General features: G+C 43.9%; 1 protein-coding gene across 1 annotated transcript in view; it reads left to right on the top strand.

Annotated features, from left to right (window-relative positions):
• The window catches only part of LOC124031926 (mitochondrial glutamate carrier 1-like), a 99691-nt gene extending 94873 nt beyond the window's left edge, over positions 1–4818 (top strand). The window contains exon 11 of the mRNA XM_046343743.1: positions 1556–4818. Within this exon, the coding sequence (XP_046199699.1) occupies positions 1556–1703 (148 nt within the window). The 3' untranslated portion in view covers positions 1704–4818. The remainder of the gene's footprint in view (positions 1–1555) is intronic.
• The last annotated feature ends 20126 nt before the right edge of the window (positions 4819–24944 follow it).

Raw genomic sequence — 24944 nt, 5'->3', positions numbered from 1 at the left:
CACTGTTTGGTGTTTCTGTAGTACAGCCACCTAGCACTGTTTGGTGTTTCTGTAGTACAGCCACCTAGCACTGTTTGGTGTTTCTGTAGTACAGCCACCTAGCACTGTTTGGTGTTTCTGTAGTACAGCCACCTAGCACTGTTTGGTGTTTCTGAAGTACAGCCACCTAGCACTGTTGTTTAGTTAGCAGTGTTTCTGTAGTACAGCCACCTAGCACTGTTTGGTGTTTCTGTAGCACAGCCACCTAGCACTGTTTGGTGTTTCTGTAGCACAGTCACCTAGCACTGTAGTTTGGTGTTTCTATAGTACAGCCACCTAGCACTGTTGTTTAGTTAGCAGTGTTTCTGTAGTACAGCCACCTAGCACTGTTTGGTGTTTCAGTTGCACAGCCACCTAGTGCTGTTGTTTGGTGTTTCAGTAGCACAGCCACCTAGCACTGTTTGGTTTTTCTGTAGTACAGCCACCTAGCACTGTTTGGTGTTTCTGTAGCACAGCCACCTAGCACTGTTTGGTGTTTCAGTAGTATAGCCAACCTAGCACTGTTTGGTGTTTCTGTAGTACAGCCACCTAGCACTGTTTGGTGTTTCTGTAGCACAGCCACCTAGCACTGTTTGGTGTTTCTGTAGCACAGCCACCTAGCACTGTTTGGTGTTTCTGTAGCACAGCCACCTAGCACTGTTTGGTGTTTCTGTAGCACAGCCACCTAGCACTGTTTGGTGTTTCTGTAGCACAGCCACCTAGCACTGTTTGGTGTTTCTGTAGCACAGCCACCTAGCACTGTTTGGTGTTTCTGTAGCACAGCCACCTAGCGCTGTTTGGTGTTTCTGTAGCACAGCCACCTAGCGCTGTTTGGTGTTTCTGTAGCACAGCCACCTAGCGCTGTTTGGTGTTTCTGTAGCACAGCCACCTAGCACTGTTTGGTGTTTCTGTAGCACATATGTAATTGAGTTTACAAAGCAAATGCCCACTGGATTGGTAGAAAACATCGGGCTTTTATTCTGCAAGGAAGACACAGGGTTCTTTTGGGCTCCCAAGTGGTCTAAGACACCACATCTCAGTGCAAGGGGCGTCACCTGGTTCGAATCCAGGCCGCATCACATCCGGCCGTGATTAGGAATCCCATAGGGCGGCGCACAATTAGCCCAGTGTCGTCCGGGTTTTGACTGGGGTGACTGACTTGCCTAGTTAAATAAAGGTTAAATAAAAGTTTAAAGAAATAAAAATACTTTGTAGCCAGTTAACATTTAATTGTGAAGGTTTTGAGGGAAACCTATCCCTCAGCCAGAAGACTGTTATAATTAGCTATGTTTTTCACAGTTTTTCTTGTTATTTTTAGTGTGGTGACGCCAATTTGAACACAGAACGAATACATTCTATACTCTATATGATAACTCAGCTGCCATATTCAGTTTTAACACATAATTAGTAACGAGGTAAAACTATTCACTGATATTACATTTAACATTTAAGTCATTTAGCAGACGCTCTTATCCAGAGCGACTTACAAATTGGATATCTTGTTGCTAATCTGTGTTGCCCATTTCTTTCCCATCAGTAAAATCATGAAGAACGAGGGCCCCTCTGCGTTCCTGAAGGGGGCGTACTGCCGTGCCCTGGTCATCGCGCCCTTATTTGGTATCGCCCAGGTGGTCTACTTCTTCGGGGTGGGAGAATACATCCTCAGCTTCCTGCCTGGCAACTGAGAACATCAACCAATCGGATCTCTGCCTTTCCCTCTCTCCTCACGACTACATCACGCACAGCACACCCAAAGACACTGGGATCACCTCTCGTCATGAAATAAGGTTTTGATTGTTTGAACGACGATCGTTGTTAAAGTATGACGACCACCAATTTAGGATAGTTTTTCTTTGACCCCTTTTGGCTTAAGAGCACCCCCTAGAGGCAACAACGTTGTGTTTAGCCTCTTCCATTATCCTTGTTGTGTTGAATGTAATGCTATGGTTGTGAGCACAGTAGTAAGAGAGATGTGTTGTTGGCAAAGGAATTAATGCCACAAATACCATGTTCTCAAACGATGATTATCTTATTTGTTTTTTATATATATTTTTTTGTTTTGATATGAATTACAGGGTAGATCTATTGTCTGAGTATATGGTAGCTATCTCCGTTAAACTCCATAGTGTCAGAATGATCATGCGAATGACAACTATTGCCTATAAATCACATTTAATATTAATGACTTATCTTGTAGTAATATAACAAAGTTAAAAGGCTGGTCCAAATGAAAAAGATGGATTTGATGCTCAAGAAAACAAAGGATCACTTAAGACTATTCAAAGTTTACCAAGCATGCTCATTAAAGAAACAAAATGCTCCATACCTTATTATTGTTACCAGCTATTACGTAGTATACTTAAAGCAGTAAGGCCCCAGGAGCTGTGGGTATATGGCCAATATACCACGGCTGAGGGCTGTTCTTAGGCTGGGTATATGGCCAATTTACCACGGCTGAGGGCTGTTCTTAGGCTGGGTATATGGCCAATATACCACGGCTGAGGGCTGTTCTCAGGCTGGGTATATGGCCAATATACCACGACTGAGGGCTGTTCTTAGGCAACGCAGCCCTTAGCCGTCGTATATTTCCATATACCACAAACCCCCGAGGTGTCTTATTGCTGTTATAAACTGGTTACCAACGTAATTAGAGCAGTAAAAATACATGTTTTGTCATACCTGTGGTATACGGTCTGATATTACCACGGCTATCAACCAATCCGCATTCAGAGCTCGAACCGACCAGTTTATAATATGAATTAGAGCTAAAATTACATCTTATATTTATATTTAAACGTGTTTCAGGCCCAGACCCATAGAATATCTTAAGTTGTGAACTATATACAATTATACAATACTAACACTCCCATTGGATCTAACCTGAACAGCCCAGTCATCCCTGCCTGTGATTGGTTGTAATTGTCATTCAGCCAATCACCTTATAGCTCTGTGTGGACCCTAATTGCCTTGTCCCTGGTGCTCTTTACTCTATAGGGGCAGCAGTCTTGGTGTTAAACATTTGGGCCAGTGAAAGTACTGATACTATATCTGAAGACCAACCTAATCTGCAATAGATTCTATACAAAAAAAACCCAGAATCAATGATAATTGATGAAGCCACTTTTAATATTGTCCAAATGATTTCTAACTGTTTATAGTTGTTATTCATATTTGGAAAGATATTCCTCTTACAGCCATTCAAACTTTAAAACGTGTAGTTTGACATCTTTCCCAAACAAGATAGACAAACAATTTGAAAACTTCTCTGCTATTGAAATCTGAAAACAGAGCAAGAATAACTTTTACCAATCAAGACGTTCAGCTGTTTTAGTAATCACATCAACTGCATTTATTAAGGTAACGTTCCACTGTTAACTTAACTGTCACAGAACTTTCAGAAATGTCAAATTAGAGTTGTTTAAAAAATTCTTTTTTTTAAAATCTAACCTTTATTTAACTAGGCACTTCAGTTAAATCACTTCATTTATTTACAGTGACGGCCTACCCCAGCCTAACCCAGATTGTGCGCCGCCCTATGGGACACCCAATCTCGGCCGGATGTGATACAGCCTGGATTCAAACCAGGGACTGTAGTGACACCTCTTGCACTGAGATGCAGTGCCTTAGACTGCTGCGCCACTCGGGAGCCCCTATGTGTGTGCACCATAGAATTAGGAGTTAGAATACTAGAATGGACATGAACCTGGGATAAAGGTCAGCCATGTTGGTCAGGGAGTTGGTCAACCATGGTTTGCCAGTGCTGTGACAGGAATTAGACAAGTTGTAAATGCAACAAGTATTGATATTGTATCATTAAATAGCACTCACAGCTTTACAATTTATTTTCTTGGGGACATTTATGGTCTGTTTATATTTTAGAAGCTATTTTAGAAGCTATTTGTACAGAAAATGTGTATCAAACTTGAATAAACTGTATTTATAACACGTGACAATATTTTAGCTTGACAAAAATTTAATTACACAATTTCTCCTATATCACATGCTGTACTTTGATCAGACTGGTTTGGATTTCTCCCTGACCAACATGGCTGACATTTTCCCTTCCATTCTAGAACCTTGAGGGTTTATGACACAGTAATTGAATAGGATCCCGATGGTGTGCACATCACATTCTAAGAATGAGACAATATGTAAACAATGGGACTTTTGACAGAAATCAGCTACTACTTTGGCCACTTTCAACAAGTTAAGAGCATATGAAATCTTCGCCTGTTTCTCTCCTATTTAAATATGAAATCAGAACAGGAATAACTCTACCAATCTAAAGATACAGCTGTTAGAGGAACCGCACCGACCGCTTTTTTTGATAACTTTATAAAACAACTTACATTTTTACCACTTTCCCGAAAAGCTAGACAAAAAGTTAGAATGTATGAAATCTTCCTCTACTTCTCTACTATTCAAATCAGGGCATCAGAAGACTTCTACCACTACCACAAAGATACTTGTAAAGAACTGGTGAAAGGCACACAATTTTAATTAATGTAAAATTTCAATAGTGTACTAAAAATATTATACTAAGATTGTGTACTATGCTACAATAGTGTACTAACAATTGTTTTATTTCAGTCATTCATTGGACTAAAACTATCTTTAGCTTGAGTACGTTTTGTTTGTTCTCTTGGCTCTTTGGGGATCGAAGCTTCCATGGCTTTGTTGTAAATGCATTTGTTACATCACTGAAGGCCTGCCGCACCATTCAAATCCAATCAAGCTTTATTTATACAGCACATTTCAGACATGGAATGCAACGCAATGTGCTTCACAGGGGGGGAAAAACAAATGAAAAACAATGAAAATAAAAACGGAAATATTTACAACCCAACAAACATAAGATAAAAGAATGACAAAAAAAGCACACTAAGTAAAAGCTGTATGTTTTCGCAGTTGACCAATGGCTTTCTTGGGTGGACCAGACAGGAGAGCATTACAGTAATCAAGTCTGTTTGTAATAAAAGTGATGAGTCTCTCTGTTTCAGCCTGAGAGAGAAACGGCCACACCTTGGCAATGTTCCTCAGGTGGTCAACAGCCATCTTGTTCACATTCCTGATTGTGTGATTAGAAATTGAATCCATTTTTACATGGTGTTTTATCTTTATTGCCCGTGATTTAAAATGTGCGTCCAGATTCTGTCTGTGCTTTAGATCCAACAATAAGTACCTCGGTCTTGTCTTGATTTAGCTGGAGGAAGTTGTGAGCCGTCCAAGAGTTGATCTTGATGCAGCTCTTCAGTTGTACTGGTTCATTCCCTATTGGCACACTATTCCCTACATAGTGCACTACTTTTGACCTACATTTGGTAAAGTGTAGTGCACTATATAGGGAATAGTGTGCCATTTGGGAAGGATCCACTGTTGCACTGTTAACGTGATCTTTCATGTTTTGGGAGATAACTGATCTATTATGTGTTGGGAGATAACTGAGATCTATTATGTGTTGGGAGATAACTGAGATCTATCATGTGTTGGGAGATAACTGAGATCTATCATGTGTTGGGAGATAACTGAGATCTATCATGTGTTGGGAGATAACTGAGATCTATCATGTGTTGGGAGATAACTGAGATCTATCATGTGTTGGGAGGTAACTGAGATCTATCATGTGTTGAGAGATAACTGAGATCTATCATGTGTTGGGAGATAACTGAGATCTATCATGTGTTGGGAGATAACTGAGATCTATCATGTGTTGGGAGGTAACTGAGATCTATCATGTGTTGGGAGGTAACTGAGATCTATCATGTGTTGGGAGGTAACTGAGATCTATCATGTGTTGGGAGATAACTGAGATCTATCATGTGTTGGGAGATAACTGAGATCTATCATGTGTTGGGAGATAACTGAGATCTATCATGTGTTGGGAGATAACTGAGATCTATAATGCTTATCAATATTCCTTTCTGTATGTATGTATGTATGTATGTATGTGTGTGTGTGTGTGTGTGTGTGTGTGTGTGTTGTGTCCACCTCAGTATATCGCAGATGATATGAACATTTCCTTATATCTATAGTTTTATTGCACATTTACCAGCTTTATTTACACCCCTACCTCTCCAGCCCCCCTTCTCTCAATCCATGTTGTTGTTGTTTATTATTATTTTTAAGAAATATTCCATTGAAGGAATTCATGTCATTTTAATGCACAAAAAAAGCTCTAATTTGAGTGGTTTATCTTCATACTCAAAAACTGTATGCAATGAGATTACAATCCTATTGTAGCTCGATGACATCTTGTCCTTTACGACCAAATACACACCGTGTTAAACCCACTATGCCACCAGGAATGACCTTCTGAAGAAACTTAGCTTAGAATAAACAATGTGATGATAATTATGAATTCATGTCAAATCAAGTGTATTGCAAAACAATTTATTTCTTGATTATTTTCTTTGTTGCTCAAAATAGTGGAGAAACGTAGCAAACGCACGTAGCTAACGAAAAAAAAACATACTTGAATCTATTCAGTAAATCAAATGAATAAATGCATTACTGTCGTAGTCGGAAAGCGACATGATTTTAGAATTTCATCTTTGTTTTCAGAATGACTTGTTTCACCACAGTGGCGATAGTAATGACCTGGTCATACTATCATTACATCCATGTCTTAATGAGCAGGTCGGATCAGTTCTAACCTAGAGATAGCTAGGGCAGTTATCATTCTCTGAATCCCAAACCAACCCCTAGGCCTAGGGGATAGGGTTAGGGGATAGGGTTAGTTGATAGGGCTAGGGGATAAGGATAGGTTTAGGGGATAGGGCTAGGGGATAAGGATAGGGTTAGGGGATAAGGATAGGGGCTAGGGGATAAGGATACGGATAAGGATAGGGGATAGGGCTAGGGGATAAAGATAGGGTTAGGGGATAGGGCTAGGGGATAAGGATAGGGGCTAGGGGATATGGATAGGGAATAGGGCTAGTGTACTAAATAGGGAATAGGGTTCTATAGGGCCCTGGTCTAAAGTAGTGCACTACATAGGGAATAGGGTTCTATAGGGCTCTGGTCTAAAGTAGTGCACTATATAGGGAATAGGGTTCTATAGGGCTCTGGTCTAAAGTAGTGCACTATATAGGGAATAGGGTTCTATAGGGCCCTGGTCTAAAATAGTGCACTATATAGGGAATAGGGTTCTATAGAGCTCTGGTCTAAAATAGTGCACTATATAGGGAATAGGGTTCTATAGAGCTCTGGTCTAAAGTAGTGCACTATATAGGGAATAGGGTTCTATAGAGCTCTGGTCTAAAGTAGTGCACTATATAGGGAATAGGGTTCTATAGGGCTCTGGTCTAAAATAGTGCACTATATAGGGAATAGGGTTCTATAGAGCTCTGGTCTAAAGTAGTGCACTATATAGGGAATAGGGTTCTATAGAGCTCTGGTCTAAAATAGTGCACTATATAGGGAATAGGGTTCTATAGAGCTCTGGTCTAAAATACTATATAGTGCTACTATATGCACTATATAGGGAATAGGGTTCTATAGAGCTCTGGTCTAAAATAGTGCACTATATAGGGAATAGGGTTCTATAGAGCTCTGGTCTAAAATAGTGCACTATATAGGGAATAGGGTTCTATAGAGCTCTGGTCTAAAATAGTGCACTATATAGGGAATAGGGTTCTATAGAGCTCTGGTCTAAAGTAGTGCACTATATAGGGAATAGGGTTCTATAGAGCTCTGGTCTAAAGTAGTGCACTATATAGGGAATAGGGTTCTATTTGGAAGGCAGACAGACAGGGAAGACAAAAGGCCTATTGTATGTGATGTTACCTGTTATTTTATTCATGTTTATTCTTCAAACATTCCAACTGCCAACTCATCTCGTATGATAATATCATTGTTCATTTCAAATGCTTGTTATTATTGTGTTTTGTTATTGTTGTTTTGTTATTGTTGTTTTGTTATTGTTTACCCTCGTGTTGTATGATTTTCCTTGTCTTTACGGTTTTAATCTTGAACATGCTGAACAATGAAGTCATTTTCATTCAGTTTTTGATCAGCTGTGAATTTGTCCTGACTGTGTCGATCTGGTCGGTTTGGTTGTGTGTGTGTGTGTGTGTGTGTGTGTGTCTGGTTTGGCTGTGAAGTAATGCTGTAGTTAGTAATGACTTAGTCATAGCTTAGTTAGTTAGTTAGTTAGTGTGACACCTTGCGATGTTATTTCTCTTTGATGTCAGTCCCACTCTCTCTTCTTTCTCTTCTTCTATCTATCTATCACACGCCTCCGTCATCTGTCCGTCTGCATCATGTGTATCTCAGGGGGGCGAGGAGGATCTATCTTAACACCAAAAATACAATTATAAAAGCACAAATAAAGATTAGGCACAAAATCGCAGAAAAACCCTGAAGCACTAGACAACACAGCCAATGGGGTTCCAGGGAAAAACCCTTCCTATCACTGAAGCACTAGACAACACAGCCAATGGGGTTCCACAGAAAAACCCTTCCTATCACTGAAGCACTAGACAACACAGCCAATGGGGTTCCACAGAAAAACCCTTCCTATCACTGAAGCACTAGACAACACAGCCAATGGGGTTCCACAGAAAAACCCTTCCTATCACTGAAGCACTAGACAACACAGCCAATGGGGTTCCAGGGAAAAACCCTTCCTATCACTGAAGCACTAGACAACACAGCCAATGGGGTTCCAGAGAAAAACCCTTCCTATCACTGAAGCACTAGACAACACAGCCAATGGGGTTCCAGGGAAAAACCCTTCCTATCACTGAAGCACTAGACAACACAGCCAATGGGGTTCCAGAGAAAAACCCTTCCTATCACTGAAGCACTAGACAACACAGCCAATGGGGTTCCAGAGAAAAACCCTTCCTATCACTGAAGCACTAGACAACACAGCCAATGGGGTTCCACAGAAAAACCCTTCCTATCACTGAAGCACTAGACAACACAGCCAATGGGGTTCCAGGGAAAAACCCTTCCTATCACTGAAGCACTAGACAACACAGCCAATGGGGTTCCAGAGAAAAACCCTTCCTATCACTGAAGCACTAGACAACACAGCCAATGGGGTTCCACAGAAAAACCCTTCCTATCACTGAAGCACTAGACAACACAGCCAATGGGGTTCCAGAGAAAAACCCTTCCTATCACTGATGCACTAGACAACACAGCCAATGGGGTTCCAGAGAAAAACCCTTCCTATCACTGAAGCACTAGACAACACAGCCAATGGGGTTCCAGGGAAAAACCCTTCCTATCACTGAAGCACTAGACAACACAGCCAATGGGGTTCCAGGGAAAAACCCTTCCTATCACTGAAGCACTAGACAACACAGCCAATGGGGTTCCACAGAAAAACCCTTCCTATCACTGAAGCACTAGACAACACAGCCAATGGGGTTCCAGGGAAAAACCCTTCCTATCACTGAAGCACTAGACAACACAGCCGATGGGGTTCCAGAGAAAAACCCTTCCTATCACTGAAGCACTAGACAACACAGCCAATGGGGTTCCAGGGAAAAACCCTTCCTATCACTGAAGCACTAGACAACACAGCCAATGGGGTTCCACTGAAAGGACCTCGCTGTTGGAGCACTAGACAACACAGCCAATGGGGTTCCACAGAAAAACCCTTCCTATCACTGAAGCACTAGACAACACAGCCAATGGGGTTCCAGAGAAAAACCCTTCCTATCACTGATGCACTAGACAACACAGCCAATGGGGTTCCAGAGAAAAACCCTTCCTATCACTGAAGCACTAGACAACACAGCCAATGGGGTTCCAGGGAAAAACCCTTCCTATCACTGAAGCACTAGACAACACAGCCAATGGGGTTCCAGGGAAAAACCCTTCCTATCACTGAAGCACTAGACAACACAGCCAATGGGGTTCCACAGAAAAACCCTTCCTATCACTGAAGCACTAGACAACACAGCCAATGGGGTTCCAGGGAAAAACCCTTCCTATCACTGAAGCACTAGACAACACAGCCAATGGGGTTCCAGGGAAAAACCCTTCCTATCACTGAAGCACTAGACAACACAGCCGATGGGGAAAACCCTTCCACTGAAACCCAGCCAATTCCAGAGAAAACCCTTCCTATCACTGAAGCACTAGACAACACAGCCAATGGGGTTCCAGGGAAAAACCCTTCCTATCACTGAAGCACTAGACAACACAGCCAATGGGGTTCCACTGAAAGGACCTCGCTGTTGGAGCACTAGACAACACAGCCAATGGGGTTCCACTGGAAGGACCTCGCTGTTGGAGCACTAGACAACACAGCCAATGGGGTTCCACTGGAAGGACCTCGCTGTTGGAGCAGTAGAATTGGAATGAGAACACCTTGTTCTAGTTGTTAGAGGATCACAACGTTCTATAGCTACCAAGTCCCTGTACTGTATACCACCTTGCTACATCGTCTAAAGAACATGTCCCTGTACTGTATACCACCTTGCTACATCGTCTAAAGAACATGTCCCTGTACTGTATACCACCTTGCTACATCGTCTAAAGAACATGTCCCTGTGGTGTATACCACCTTGCTACATCGTCTAAAGAACATGTCCCTGTGGTGTATACCACCTTGCTACATCGTCTAAAGAACATGTCCCTGTACTGTATACCACCTTGCTACATCGTCTAAAGAACATGTCCCTGTGGTGTATACCACCTTGCTACATCGTCTAAAGAACATGTCCCTGTACTGTATACCACCTTGCTACATCGTCTAAAGAACATGTCCCTGTGGTGTATACCACCTTGCTACATCGTCTAAAGAACATGTCCCTGTACTGTATACCACCTTGCTACATCGTCTAAAGAACATGTCCCTGTATACCACCTTGCTACATCGTCTAAAGAACATGTCCCTGTACTGTATACCACCTTGCTACATCGTCTAAAGAACATGTCCCTGTACTGTATACCACCTTGCTACATCGTCTAAAGAACATGTCCCTGTATACCACCTTGCTACATCGTCTAAAGAACATGTCCCTGTACTGTATACCACCTTGCTACATCGTCTAAAGAACATGTCCCTGTACTGTATACCACCTTGCTACATCGTCTAAAGAACATGTCCCTGTATACCACCTTGCTACATCGTCTAAAGAATATGTCCCTGTACTGTATACCACCTTGCTACATCGTCTAAAGAACATGTCCCTGTATACCACCTTGCTACATCGTCTAAAGAACATGTCCCTGTGGTGTATACCACCTTGCTACATCGTCTAAAGAACATGACCCTGTGGTGTATACCACCTTGCTACATCGTCTAAAGAACATGTCCCTGTGGTGTATACCACCTTGCTACATCGTCTAAAGAACATGACCCTGTGGTGTATACCACCTTGCTACATCGTCTAAAGAACATGTCCCTGTGGTGTATACCACCTTGCTACATCGTCTAAAGAACATGTCCCTGTGGTGTATACCACCTTGCTACATCGTCTAAAGAACATGTCCCTGTGGTGTATACCACCTTGCTACATCGTCTAAAGAACATGTCCCTGTGGTGTATACCACCTTGCTACATCGTATGGCCAAAACTAGTGCACTACATAGGGATTAGGGTGCCAGACTGGTCAAAACTAGTGCACTACATAGGGATTAGGGTGCCAGATTGGTCAAAACTAGTGCACTACATAGGGATTAGGGTGCCAGACTGGTCAAAACTAGTGCACTACATAGGGATTATGGTGCCAGACTGTTCAAAACTAGTGCACTACATTAGGATTAGGGTGCCAGACTGTTCAAAACTAGTGCACTACATAGGGATTAGGGTGCCAGACTGGTCAAAACTAGTGCACTACATAGGGATTAGGGTGCCAAACTGGGCAAAACTAGTGCACTACATAGGGATTAGGGTGCCAGACTGGTCAAAACTAGTGCACTACATAGGGATTAGGGTGCCAGACTGGTCAAAACTAGTGCACTACATAGGGATTAGGGTGCCAGACTGGTCAAAACTAGTGCACTACATAGGGATTAGGGTGCCAGACTGGGCAAAACTAGTGCACTACATAGGGATTAGGGTGCCAGACTGGTCAAAACTAGTGCACTACATAGGGATTAGGGTGCCAGACTGGTCAAAACTAGTGCACTACATAGGGATTAGGGTGCCAAACTGGTCAAAACTAGTGCACTACATAGGGATTAGGGTGCCAAACTGGTCAAAACTAGTGCACTACAAAGGGATTAGGGTGCCAGACTGTTCAAAACTAGTGCACTACATAGGGATGAGGGTGCCAGACTGGTCAAAACTAGTGCACTACATAGGGATTAGGGTGCCAGACTGGTCAAAACTAGTAGTCATCTCTATAGGGACCTGTGAGATCTCTCGTGATCTCTGTTCTCTTTATTCCTCCAAGAGTAACTGTTGTTGTGCATTGAAGATACCACTCTAGCCTGATCCCAGATCTGTTTCTGCTCTCTGGACAGCTCCAGTGATGTCATTGTTACGACAATTCCATAGGAGTTGTCAAGAGAGCGGAAACAGGCACCCAGGCTAAACTGACTGGCACCCAGGCTAAACTGACTGGCACCCAGGCTAAACTGACTGGCACCCAGGCTAAACTGACTGGCACCCTCACCCAGGCTAAACTGACTGGCACCCAGGCTAAACTGACTGGTATTCAGGCTAAACTGACTGGCACCCAGGCTAAACTGACTGGCACCCAGGCTAAACTGACTGGCACCCAGGCTAAACTGACTGGCACCCGCACCCAGGCTAAACTGACTGGCACCCAGGCTAAACTGACTGGCACCCGCACCCAGGCTAAACTGACTGGCACCCAGGCTAAACTGACTGGCACCCAGGCTAAACAGACTGGCACCCAGGCTAAACTGACTGGTATTCAGGCTAAACTGACTGGCACCCAGGCTAAACTGACTGGCACCCAGGCTAAACTGACTGGCACCCAGGCTAAACTGACTGGCACCCGCACCCAGGCTAAACTGACTGGCACCCAGGCTAAACTGACTGGCACCCGCACCCAGGCTAAACTGACTGGCACCCAGGCTAAACTGACTGGCACCCAGGCTAAACAGACTGGCACCCAGGCTAAACTGACTGGCACCCAGGCTAAACTGACTGGTATTCAGGCTAAACTGACGCGCACCCAGGCTAAACTGACTGGCACCCAGGCTAAACTGACTGGCACCCGCACCCAGGCTAAACTGACTGGCACCCAGGCTAAACTGACTGGCACCCAGGCTAAACTGACTGGCACCCAGGCTAAACTGACTGGCACCCGCACCCAGGCTAAACTGACTGGCACCCGCACCCAGGCTAAACTGACTGGCACCCAGGCTAAACTGACAGGCACCCGCACCCAGGCTAAACTTACTGGCACCCAGGCTAAACAGACTGGCACCCAGGCTAAACTGACTGGCACCCAGGCTAAACTGACTGGTATTCAGGCTAAACTGACGCGCACCCAGGCTAAACTGACTGGCACCCTGGCTAAACTGACTGGCACCCTCACCCAGGCTAAACTGACTGGCACCCAGGCTAAACTGACTGGTATTCAGGCTAAACTGACTGGCACCCAGGCTAAACTGACTGGCACCCAGGCTAAACTGACTGGTATTCAGGCTAAACTGACTGGCACCCAGGCTAAACTGACTGGCACCCAGGCTAAACTGACTGGCACCCTCACCCAGGCTAAACTGACTGGCACCCAGGCTAAACTGACTGGTATTCAGGCTAAACTGACTGGCACCCAGGCTAAACTGACTGGCACCCAGGCTAAACTGACTGGCACCCAGGCTAAACTGACTGGCACCCAGGCTAAACTGACTGGCACCCGCACCCAGGCTAAACTGACTGGCACCCAGGCTAAACTGACTGGCACCCAGGCTAAACAGACTGGCACCCAGGCTAAACTGACTGGCACCCAGGCTAAACTGACTGGTATTCAGGCTAAACTGACGCGCACCCAGGCTAAACTGACTGGCACCCAGGCTAAACTGACTGGCAACCGCACCCAGGCTAAACTGACTGGCACCCAGGCTAAACTGACTGGCACCCAGGCTAAACTGACTGGCACCCAGGCTAAACTGACTGGCACCCAGGCTAAACTGACTGGCACCCGCACCCAGGCTAAACTGACTGGCACCCAGGCTAAACTGACTGGCACCCGCACCCAGGCTAAACTGACTGGCACCCAGGCTAAACTGACTGGCACCCAGGCTAAACTAACTGGCACCCAGGCTAAACTGACTGGCACCCAGGCTAAACTGACTGGCACCCAGGCTAAACTGACTGGCACCCAGGCTAAACTGACTGGCACCCAGGCTAAACTGACTGGCACCCGCACCCAGGCTAAACTGACTGGCACCCAGGCTAAACTGACTGGCACCCGCACCCAGGCTAAACTGACTGGCACCCAGGCTAAACTGACTGGCACCCAGGCTAAACTGACTGGCACCCAGGCTAAACTAACTGGCACCCAGGCTAAACACACCTTCCACTCTCTCCTTCTCCTTGACTAACTTGTGTGGTGAATTACGATATGTATGAAATTACAATTGTCTGCACACATGACGTGTAAATTACTATGAAAAGAAAAGCGTCTGCTAAATGTCATGTATTATTGTCTTAGTCGTTGTTTATTTGTTGTTGTTATTGTTTGTTTACAATGAGATGTTGTATTGTTTCCTTCACCATTTACTGTTCTAATAAAGTCACATGACCGTCTTCACCTGGTATGTCTGTTCTAATAAAGTCACATGACCGTCTTCACCTGGTATGTCTGTTCAAATAAAGTCACATGACCGTCTTCGCCTGGTATGTCTGTTCTAATAAAGTCACATGACCGTCTTCACCTGGTATGTCTGTTCTAATAAAGTCACATGACCGTCTTCACCTGGTATGTCTGTTCTAATCATCTTAATTTTGTTTTGTCTTAATAGTCTTCAGCTCTATTTTAAAGAAATCGCCCCCCCCCCAGAAAAAATATATATATTATTTTACAAGCACTTGTTTTTTTCCTACTACCACTGACTTAGCTGATAACTATAACTATAACTACTATGTAGAGGGAAACAGGCCCACTGACTTAGCTGATAACTATAACTATAACTACTATGTAGAGGGAAACAGGCCCACTGACTTAGCTGATAACTATAACTATAACTACTATGTAGAGGGAAACAGGCCCACTGACTTAGCTGATAACTATAACTATAACTACTATGTAGAGGGAAACAGGCCCACTGACTTAGCTGATAACTATAACTATAACTACTATGTAGAGGGAAACAGGCCCACTGACTTAGCTGATAACTATAACTATAACTACTATGTAGAGGGAAACAGGCCCACTGACTTAGCTGATAACTATAACTATAACTACTATGTAGAGGGAAACAGGCCTACTGACTTAGCTGATAACTATAACTATAACTACTATGTAGAGGGAAACAGGCCCACTGACTTAGCTGATAACTATAACTACTATGTAGAGGGAAACAGGCCCACTGACTTAGCTGATAACTATAACTACTATGTAGAGGGAAACAGGCCTACTGACTTAGCTGATAACTATAACTATAACTACTATGTAGAGGGAAACAGGCCTACTGACTTAGCTGATAACCATAACTAATATGTAGAGGGAAACAGGCCCACTGACTTAGCTGATAACTATAACTACTATGTAGAGGGAAACAGGCCCACTGACTTAGCTGATAACTATAACTATAACTACTATGTAGAGGGAAACAGGCCCACTGACTTAGCTGATAACTATAACTATAACTACTATGTAGAGGGAAACAGGCCCACTGACTTAGCTGATAACTATAACTATAACTACTATGTAGAGGGAAACAGGCCCACTGACTTAGCTGATAACTATAACTACTATGAAGAGGGAAACAGGCCCACTGACTTAGCTGATAACTATAACTACTATGAAGAGGGAAACAGGCCCACTGACTTAGCTGATAACTATAACTATAACTACTATGTAGAGGGAAACAGGCCTACTGACTTAGCTGATAACTATAACTATAACTACTATGTAGAGGGAAACAGGCCCACTGACTTAGCTGATAACTATAACTACTATGTAGAGGGAAACAGGCCCACTGACTTAGCTGATAACTATAACTACTATGTAGAGGGAAACAGGCCTACTGACTTAGCTGATAACTATAACTATAACTACTATGTAGAGGGAAACAGGCCCACTGACTTAGCTGATAACTATAACTATAACTACTATGTAGAGGGAAACAGGCCCACTGACTTAGCTGATAACTATAACTATAACTACTATGTAGAGGGAAACAGGCCCACTGACTTAGCTGATAACTATAACTACTATGTAGAGGGAAACAGGCCCACTGACTTAGCTGATAACTATAACTACTATGTAGAGGGAAACAGGCCCACTGACTTAGCTGATAACTATAACTATAACTACTATGTAGAGGGAAACAGGCCCACTGACTTAGCTGATAACTATAACTATAACTACTATGTAGAGGGAAACAGGCCCACTGACTTAGCTGATAACTATAACTATAACTACTATGTAGAGGGAAACAGGCCCACTGACTTAGCTGATAACTATAACTATAACTACTATGTAGAGGGAAACAGGCCCACTGACTTAGCTGATAACTATAACTATAACTACTATGTAGAGGGAAACAGGCCCACTGACTTAGCTGATAACTATAACTATAACTACTATGTAGAGGGAAACAGGCCCACTAACTTAGCTGATAACTATAACTATAACTACTATGTAGAGGAAAACAGGCCCACTGACTTAGCTGATAACTATAACTATAACTACTATGTAGAGGGAAACAGGCCCACTGACTTAGCTGATAACTATAACTATAACTACTATGTAGAGGAAACAGGCCCACTGACTTAGCTGATAACTATAACTATAACTACTATGTAGAGGGAAACAGGCCCACTGACTTAGCTGATAACTATAACTATAACTACTATGTAGAGGGAAACAGGCCCACTGACTTAGCTGATAACTATAACTACTATGTAGAGGGAAACAGGCCCACTGACTTAGCTGATAACTATAACTATAACTACTATGTAGAGGGAAACAGGCCCACTGACTTAGCTGATAACTATAACTACTATGTAGAGGGAAACAGGCCCACTGACTTAGCTGATAACTATAACTATAACTACTATGTAGAGGGAAACAGGCCCACTGACTTAGCTGATAACCATAACTACTATGTAGAGGGAAACAGGCCTACTGACTTAGCTGATAACCATAACTACTATGTAGAGGGAAACAGGCCTACTGACTTAGCTGATAACTATAACTATAACTACTATGTAGAGGGAAACAGGCCTACTGACTTAGCTGATAACTATAACTATAACTACTATGTAGAGGGAAACAGGCCCACTGACTTAGCTGATAACTATAACTACTATGTAGAGGGAAACAGGCCCACTGACTTAGCTGATAACTATAACTACTATGTAGAGGGAAACAGGCCCACTGACTTAGCTGATAACTATAACTATAACTACTATGTAGAGGGATACAGGCCCACTGACTTAGCTGATAACTATAACTATAACTACTATGTAGAGGGAAACAGGCCCACTGACTTAGCTGATAACTATAACTACTATGTAGAGGGAAACAGGCCCACTGACTTAGCTGATAACTATAACTATAACTACTATGTAGAGGGAAACAGGCCCACTGACTTAGCTGATAACTATAACTATAACTACTATGTAGAGGGAAACAGGCCCACTGACTTAGCTGATAACTATAACTATAACTACTATGTAGAGGGAAACAGGCCTACTGACTTAGCTGATAACTATAACTATAACTACTATGTAGAGGGAAACAGGCCCACTGACTTAGCTGATAACTATAACTACTATGTAGAGGGAAACAGGCCCACTGACTTAGCTGATAACTAAAACTACTATGTAGAGGGAAACAGGCCTACTGACTTAGCTGATAACTATAACTATAACTACTATGTAGAGGGAAACAGGCCTACTGACTTAGCTGATAACTATAACTATAACTACTATGTAGAGGGAAACAGGCCTACTGATTTAGCTGATAACTATAACTATAACTACTATGTAGAGGGAAACAGGCCCACTGACTTAGCTGATAACTATAACTACTATGTAGAGCGAAACAGGCCCACTGACTTAGCTGATAACTATAACTATAACTACTATGTAGAGGGAAACAGGCCCACTGACTTAGCTGATAACTATAACTATAACTACTATGTAGAGGGAAACAGGCCCACTGACTTAGCTGATAACTATAACTACTATGTAGAGGGAAACAGGCCTACTGACTTAGCTGATAACTATAACTATAACTACTATGTAGAGGGAAACAGGCCCACTGACTTAGCTGATAACTATAACTATAACTACTATGTAGAGGGAAACAGGCCCACTGACTTAGCTGATAACTATAACTATAACTACTATGTAGAGGGAAACAGGCCCACTGACTTAGCTGATAACTATAACTATAACTACTATGTAGAGGGAAACAGGCCTACTGACTTAGCTGATAACTATAACTATAACTACTATGTAGAGGGAAACAGGCCTACTGACTTAGCTGATAACTATAACTATAACTACTATGTAGAGGGAAACAGGCCCACTGACTTAGCTGATAACTATAACTATAACTACTATGTAGAGGGAAACAGGCTGTTTCAGGGCAGGTGGGGCAGAGCCTTGTTTTTACCCAGAACCACCTGTTCTATATTTTTGTTGTTGTTGCCTGTTTTCATGTTATTTATGGCATTAATACGTGTCACATATCAGTTTGCAAACAATGTCATTGATTTAATCAAGCTGCACACAAATACGGTCTCTTTTTTGTTTTGTTGAGTAAGGCAGGTCCAAAATGCAGGTGTTTCAGCCCAGCTCAGTGCTTTCTTTAGTTAAGGCAGCTCCAAAATGCAGGTGTTTCAGCCCAGCTCAGTGCTTTCTTTAGTTAAGGCAGCTCCAAAATGCAGGTGTTTCAGCCCAGCTCAGTGCTTTCTTTAGTTAAGGCAGCTCCAAAATGCAGGTGTTTCAGCCCAGCTCAGTGCTTTCTTTAGTTAAGGCAGGTCCAAAATGCAGGTGTTTCAGCCCAGCTCAGTGCTTTCTTTAGTTAAGGCAGCTCCAAAATGCAGGTGTTTCAGCCCAGCTCAGTGCTTTCTTTAGTTAAGGCAGCTCCAAAATGCAGGTGTTTCAGCCCAGCTCAGTGCTTTCTTTAGTTAAGGCAGCTCCAAAATGCAGGTGTTTCAGCCCAGCTCAGTGCTTTCTTTAGTTAAGGCAGGTCCAAAATGCAGGTGTTTCAGCCCAGCTCAGTGCTTTCTTTAGTTAAGGCAGCTCCAAAATGCAGGTGTTTCAGCTCAGCTCAGTGCTTTCTTTAGTTAAGGCAGCTCCAAAATGCAGGTGTTTCAGCCCAGCTCAGTGCTTTCTTTAGTTAAGGCAGCTCCAAAATGCAGGTGTTTCAGCCCAGCTCAGTGCTTTCTTTAGTTAAGGCAGCTCCAAAATGCAGGTGTTTCAGCCCAGCTCAGTGCTTTCTTTAGTTAAGGCAGCTCCAAAATGCAGGTGTTTCAGCCCAGCTCAGTGCTTTCTTTAGTTAAGGCAGGTCCAAAATGCAGGTGTTTCAGCCCAGCTCAGTGCTTTCTTTAGTTAAGGCAGGTCCAAAATGCAGGTGTTTCAGCCCAGCTCAGTGCTTTCTTTAGTTAAGGCAGCTCCAAAATGCAGGTGTTTCAGCCCAGCTCAGTGCTTTCTTTAGTTAAGGCAGCTCCAAAATGCAGGTGTTTCAGCCCAGCTCAGTGCTTTCTTTAGTTAAGGCAGCTCCAAAATGCAGGTGTTTCAGCCCAGCTCAGTGCTTTCTTTAGTTAAGGCAGCTCCAAAATGCAGGTGTTTCAGCCCAGCTCAGTGCTTTCTTTAGTTAAGGCAGGTCCAAAATGCAGGTGTTTCAGCCCAGCTCAGTGCTTTCTTTAGTTAAGGCAGCTCCAAAATGCAGGTGTTTCAGCTCAGTGCTTTCTTTAGTTAAGGCAGGTCCAAAATGCAGGTGTTTCAGCCCAGCTCAGTGCTTTCTTTAGTTAAGGCAGCTCCAAAATGCAGGTGTTTCAGCTCAGTGCTTTCTGTGGTGGTGGGGAAGCCAGTGGAAAATATGGCCTGTAGGGGTTGGTAATGTTCTCTAGTTGCGCCGTGATTGGCTCAGGGTTCTGTCACTCATGTGAGAGCTTGAAAATTCATTAGATGTGCCCATCCAAGAAGGCTCAAGATAAAATGACATCAAATCACGTTTTATCTACACTAGCTTTGATTGGACTGATCATGTCAACATCATACTTTCAAAGTCTTAGCTAGCAGTCATCATCATGAACCAAGTCGACAACCTACTGGCAAATCCTTTTTCATCCTTGTCATATGAAGATTTTTTTTATTTTATTTAAATTTTTAACCTTTATTTAACCAGGCAAGTCAGTTAAGAACATATTCTTACTTTCAATGACGGCCTTGGAACAGTGGGTTAACTGCCTGTTCAGGGGCAGAACGACAGATTTGTACCTTGTCAGCTCGGGGGTTTGAACTCACAACCTTCCGGTTACGAGTCCAACGCCCTAACCACTAGGCTACGCTGCCGCCTAGATAAATAATGAAGAGAAATTATAGACAAAACGTATCGGTGCTCATCGGCCATTGGACATAAACATTACACAACTGTTGCAAATTCAACAATGAGTGGTTTGGAAGGTATCAGTGGCTAAGTGCAAGCAGTACAAATCAATCACTGGCCTGCTAATTCAGTGGAGTGAGTGTGAAGTCCAAGTCTGGGTTTAAGGGCCTCTTTTCCAAGTTTAAAAGGATAAACATTCAACATTGGCCATGCTGTCAATCCACCATGACTTCTGCTGTGTTCAAGACAACTGGGAACTTGGAAGTGGGAAATCTCAGACTTCAGTGAGTTCAAGACAACTGGGAACTTGGAAGTGGGAAATCTCAGACTTCAGTGAGTTCAAGACAACTGGGAACTTGGAAGTGGGAAATCTCAGACTTCAGTGAGTTCAAGACAACTGGGAACTTGGAAGTGGGAAATCTCAGACTTCAGTGAGTTCAAGACAACTGGGAACTTGGAAAGAAATAAAAATAATTTGCTCTGACTGTAAAATAGGGTTTTGAATTGTCATCCAACCTGGAAATCCAAGTCTGGAGCTCTGGCCTGAAGAACACGAACGTCATGATTCGACCTTGTTTTATTCAGAGTTCCCAGTTGTCTCGAAGGCACCATAAATCCAGAGAATGACAGATTTGATGAAAGTTTGATAACAGGATTTGCCCACGAAGGACCTACGCGCCACCTTCCTGTTCAAGTGAACACAGCACAACAAGGTGAGTTCAAAAATGTCTTGTATGCTGCTGCATAAATGATGTAATATAAGGTATATATGTATACTGTAGCTAAGAAAGTAATACTAAGTGTATGTTGTGTAGTAAGCTGTTAATAACCCATGTGCCTCACCCTAATAATTTGGTCTATTTTCACCTCTTAATTTCACCGACTGTTCTGACTTGGTGGTGCACATGTAGCCTATAGCCTGTTTTAGAGAAATGTCATCATCGAATAGTGTAAGATATTTCATTGTCTGCTTATATGCCCCTTTATTTATCCTACGGTTCTGACTCGGTGTACAGGGAGAATACTGTAAGAGCGGCCCATGTTCTGAATTCTGTTGCTGTGCATTTCAAATGTGCTGAACAAATAGTTATATTGACTACGTCCATCCACTCGTCGTCTCCTTATGTCATAGTTTGTACATCTCAATTGTTGGTAGAAACCACATTTGTTTAACAGGTGTCGTGGCGGTAAACTGTTGGGACTCTGAAGGTGGGACTCTGCTGTTGGGACTCTGCTGTTGGGACTCTGAAGGTGGGACTCTGCTGTTGGGACTCTGAAGGTGGGACTCTGCTGTTGGGACTCTGAAGGTGGGACTCTGCTGTTGGGACTCTGAAGGTGGGACTCTGCTGTTGGGACTCTGAAGGTGGGACTCTGCCGTTGGGACTCTGAAGGTGGGACTCTGCTGTTGGGACTCTGAAGGTGGGACTCTGCTGTTGGGACTCTGAAGGTGGGACTCTGCTGTTGGGACTCTGAAGGTGGGACTCTGCTGTTGGGACTCTGAAGGTGGGACTCTGCCGTTGGGACTCTGAAGGTGGGACTCTGCTGTTGGGACTCTGAAGGTGGGACTCTGCTGTTGGGACTCTGAAGGTGGGACTCTGCTGTTGGGACTCTGAAGGTGGGACTCTGCTGTTGGGACTCTGAAGGTGGGACTCTGCTGTTGGGACTCTGAAGGTGGGACTCTGCTGTTGGGACTCTGAAGGTGGGACTCTGCTGTTGGGACTCTGAAGGTGGGACTCTGCTGTTGGGACTCTGAAGGTGGGACTCTGCTGTTGGGACTCTGAAGGTGGGACTCTGCTGTTGGGACTCTGAAGGTGGGACTCTGCTGTTGGGACTCTGAAGGTGGGACTCTGCTGTTGGGACTCTGAAGGTGGGACTCTGCTGTTGGGACTCTGAAGGTGGGACTCTGCTGTTGGGACTCTGAAGGTGCGACTCTGCTGTTGGGACTCTGAAGGTGGGACTCTGCTGTTGGGACTCTGAAGGTGGGACTCTGCCGTTGGGACTCTGAAGGTGGGACTCTGCTGTTGGGACTCTGAAGGTGGGACTCTGCTGTTGGGACTCTGAAGGTGGGACTCTGCTGTTGGGACTCTGAAGGTGGGACAGCATTATGTAGGTCCTAACAGTTTGTGGGCACTGTTTGTCATCGTTATAGTGCAGTTAATGTGTTGTTTAGTGCTGTGTTTTGTAGCAGCGTTGCTGGCATGCATAACATTTATTTTTTTTCCCCACTAAGATTTACATGCTAAAATTGCCACTGGATATGTTGTTGCCTCACCTAGCGACCTTAAGATGAACGCACTACTGTCAGTCTCTCTGGATAAGAGCGTCTGCTAAATGACTGAACATGTAAATGCACTACTGTCAGTCTCTCTGGATAAGAGCGTCTGCTAAATGACTGAACATGTAAATGCACTACTGTCAGTCTCTCTGGATAAGAGCGTCTGCTAAATGACTGAACATGTAAATGCACTACTGTCAGTCTCTCTGGATAAGAGCGTCTGCTAAATGACTGAACATGTAAATGCACTACTGTCAGTCTCTCTGGATAAGAGCGTCTGCTAAATGACTGAACATGTAAATGCACTACTGTCAGTCTCTCTGGATAAGAGCGTCTGCTAAATGACTGAACATGTAAATGTCACATGTTGTCTCGTTGAGATACATATCACTTTTGCAGGATAAAAACAAAAAATCAAGATAGCAGGTTTTGATGCGCTGTGTTCTTTGTTGTGGAAGAGAGATTCTTTGCTTTCATTCAAGATGAGTCTATTGGCAATAGTAATAAAAAACACACGAGTAACATCAATGAAACCGTATCGATGTTTTGAACCCTAATGACCGTTCCTGCACTCTTCCTTGTCCTAGAGTCGTGCAAGACCTCGATAGATGCGTTGCAGTTTGTCCTTGCAGCAGGTAGACACAGATCTTCTGTGATGGAAGAGATGAGGATGGACTCAAGGCTGGATGAGTAAAACCGGATCAGGATCGACTGGGAGATTTTACAGGGGGGGGTTCAGCTGCTGCAAGTACATCTACTGGTGTACAGCCATCTTGGTGACCGCTGTGATGATGAGGTTGTGGGAGATGATGGTCCCCAGGAATGGTAATGTTTCAGCCATGTTAACAGCTGAGCCATCAACCTCGAGGGGAGTAAGGGTAGGGGGGTAGGTTTCCACAGGTTTATCTGTGTTGAGTTCGAGGTTATTGCGACTGCACCAGGCCACTAGCCGGTCGATTACCCCACGGTACATGGACTCGTCGCCGTAGGTGATGTGACCGACCAGAGTGGTGTCATCTGCCAACTAGAGTAGTTAAACGGATGAGTTGTTGGAGGTGCAGTCATTGGAGTTAGAGGTGAGAGAATGCAGCCTTACGGCGTTCCGGTGCTGAGGGATAAAGAGTCTGAAAGTTGTTTTCACAGCGTGACTTGTTGCATCTTGTTGGACAGGAAGTCAGTGATCCACTGACAGCTGGAGTCGGACATGGGCCTCCACTACATCCTAACGACATAGATAACCCAAAGACATATGCAAGGAGATTGTTTGTGAACTTTATCTCTGCGTTCAACATCATCATTCCAGAAATGCTACAAGACAAACTCTCCCAGCTGAACGTGTCCGACTCGAGCTATCAGTGGATCACTGACTTCCTGTCCAACAAGATGCAACAAGTCACGCTGGGAAAACAACTTTCAGTGATGGTTTGGGACAGTGATGGTTTGGGACAGTGATGGTTTGGGACAGTGATGGTTTGGGACAGTGATGGTTTGGACAGAACCTGTTAGCTCTGTAGGGAGGTGACAGTGATGGTTTGGACAGTACCTGTTAGCTCTGTAGGGAGGTGACAGTGATGGTTTGGGACAGTGATGGTTTGGACAGTGATGGTTTGGACAGTACCTGTTAGCTCTGTAGGGAGGTGACAGTGATGGTTTGGGACAGTGATGGTTTGGACAGTGATGGTTTGGACAGTACCTCTTAGCTCTGTAGGGAGGTGACAGTGATGGTTTGGGACAGTGATGGTTTGGACAGTGATGGTTTGGGACAGTGATGGTTTGGGACAGTGATGGTTTGGGACAGTACCTGTTAGCTCTGTAGGGAGGTGACAGTGATGGTTTGGGACAGTACCTGTTAGCTCTGTAGGGAGGCGTTAGTGATGGTTTGGACAGTACCTGTTAGCTCTGTAGGGAGGCGTTAGTGATAGTTTGGACAGTACCTGTTAGCTCTGTAGGGAGGCGTTAGTGATGGTTTGGGACAGTGA

This window comes from Oncorhynchus gorbuscha, linkage group LG01 (genome assembly GCF_021184085.1).
Source record: "Oncorhynchus gorbuscha isolate QuinsamMale2020 ecotype Even-year linkage group LG01, OgorEven_v1.0, whole genome shotgun sequence".
Classification (NCBI taxonomy): domain Eukaryota; kingdom Metazoa; phylum Chordata; class Actinopteri; order Salmoniformes; family Salmonidae; genus Oncorhynchus; species Oncorhynchus gorbuscha.
This window is presented reverse-complemented; position numbering and strand designations above follow the sequence as displayed.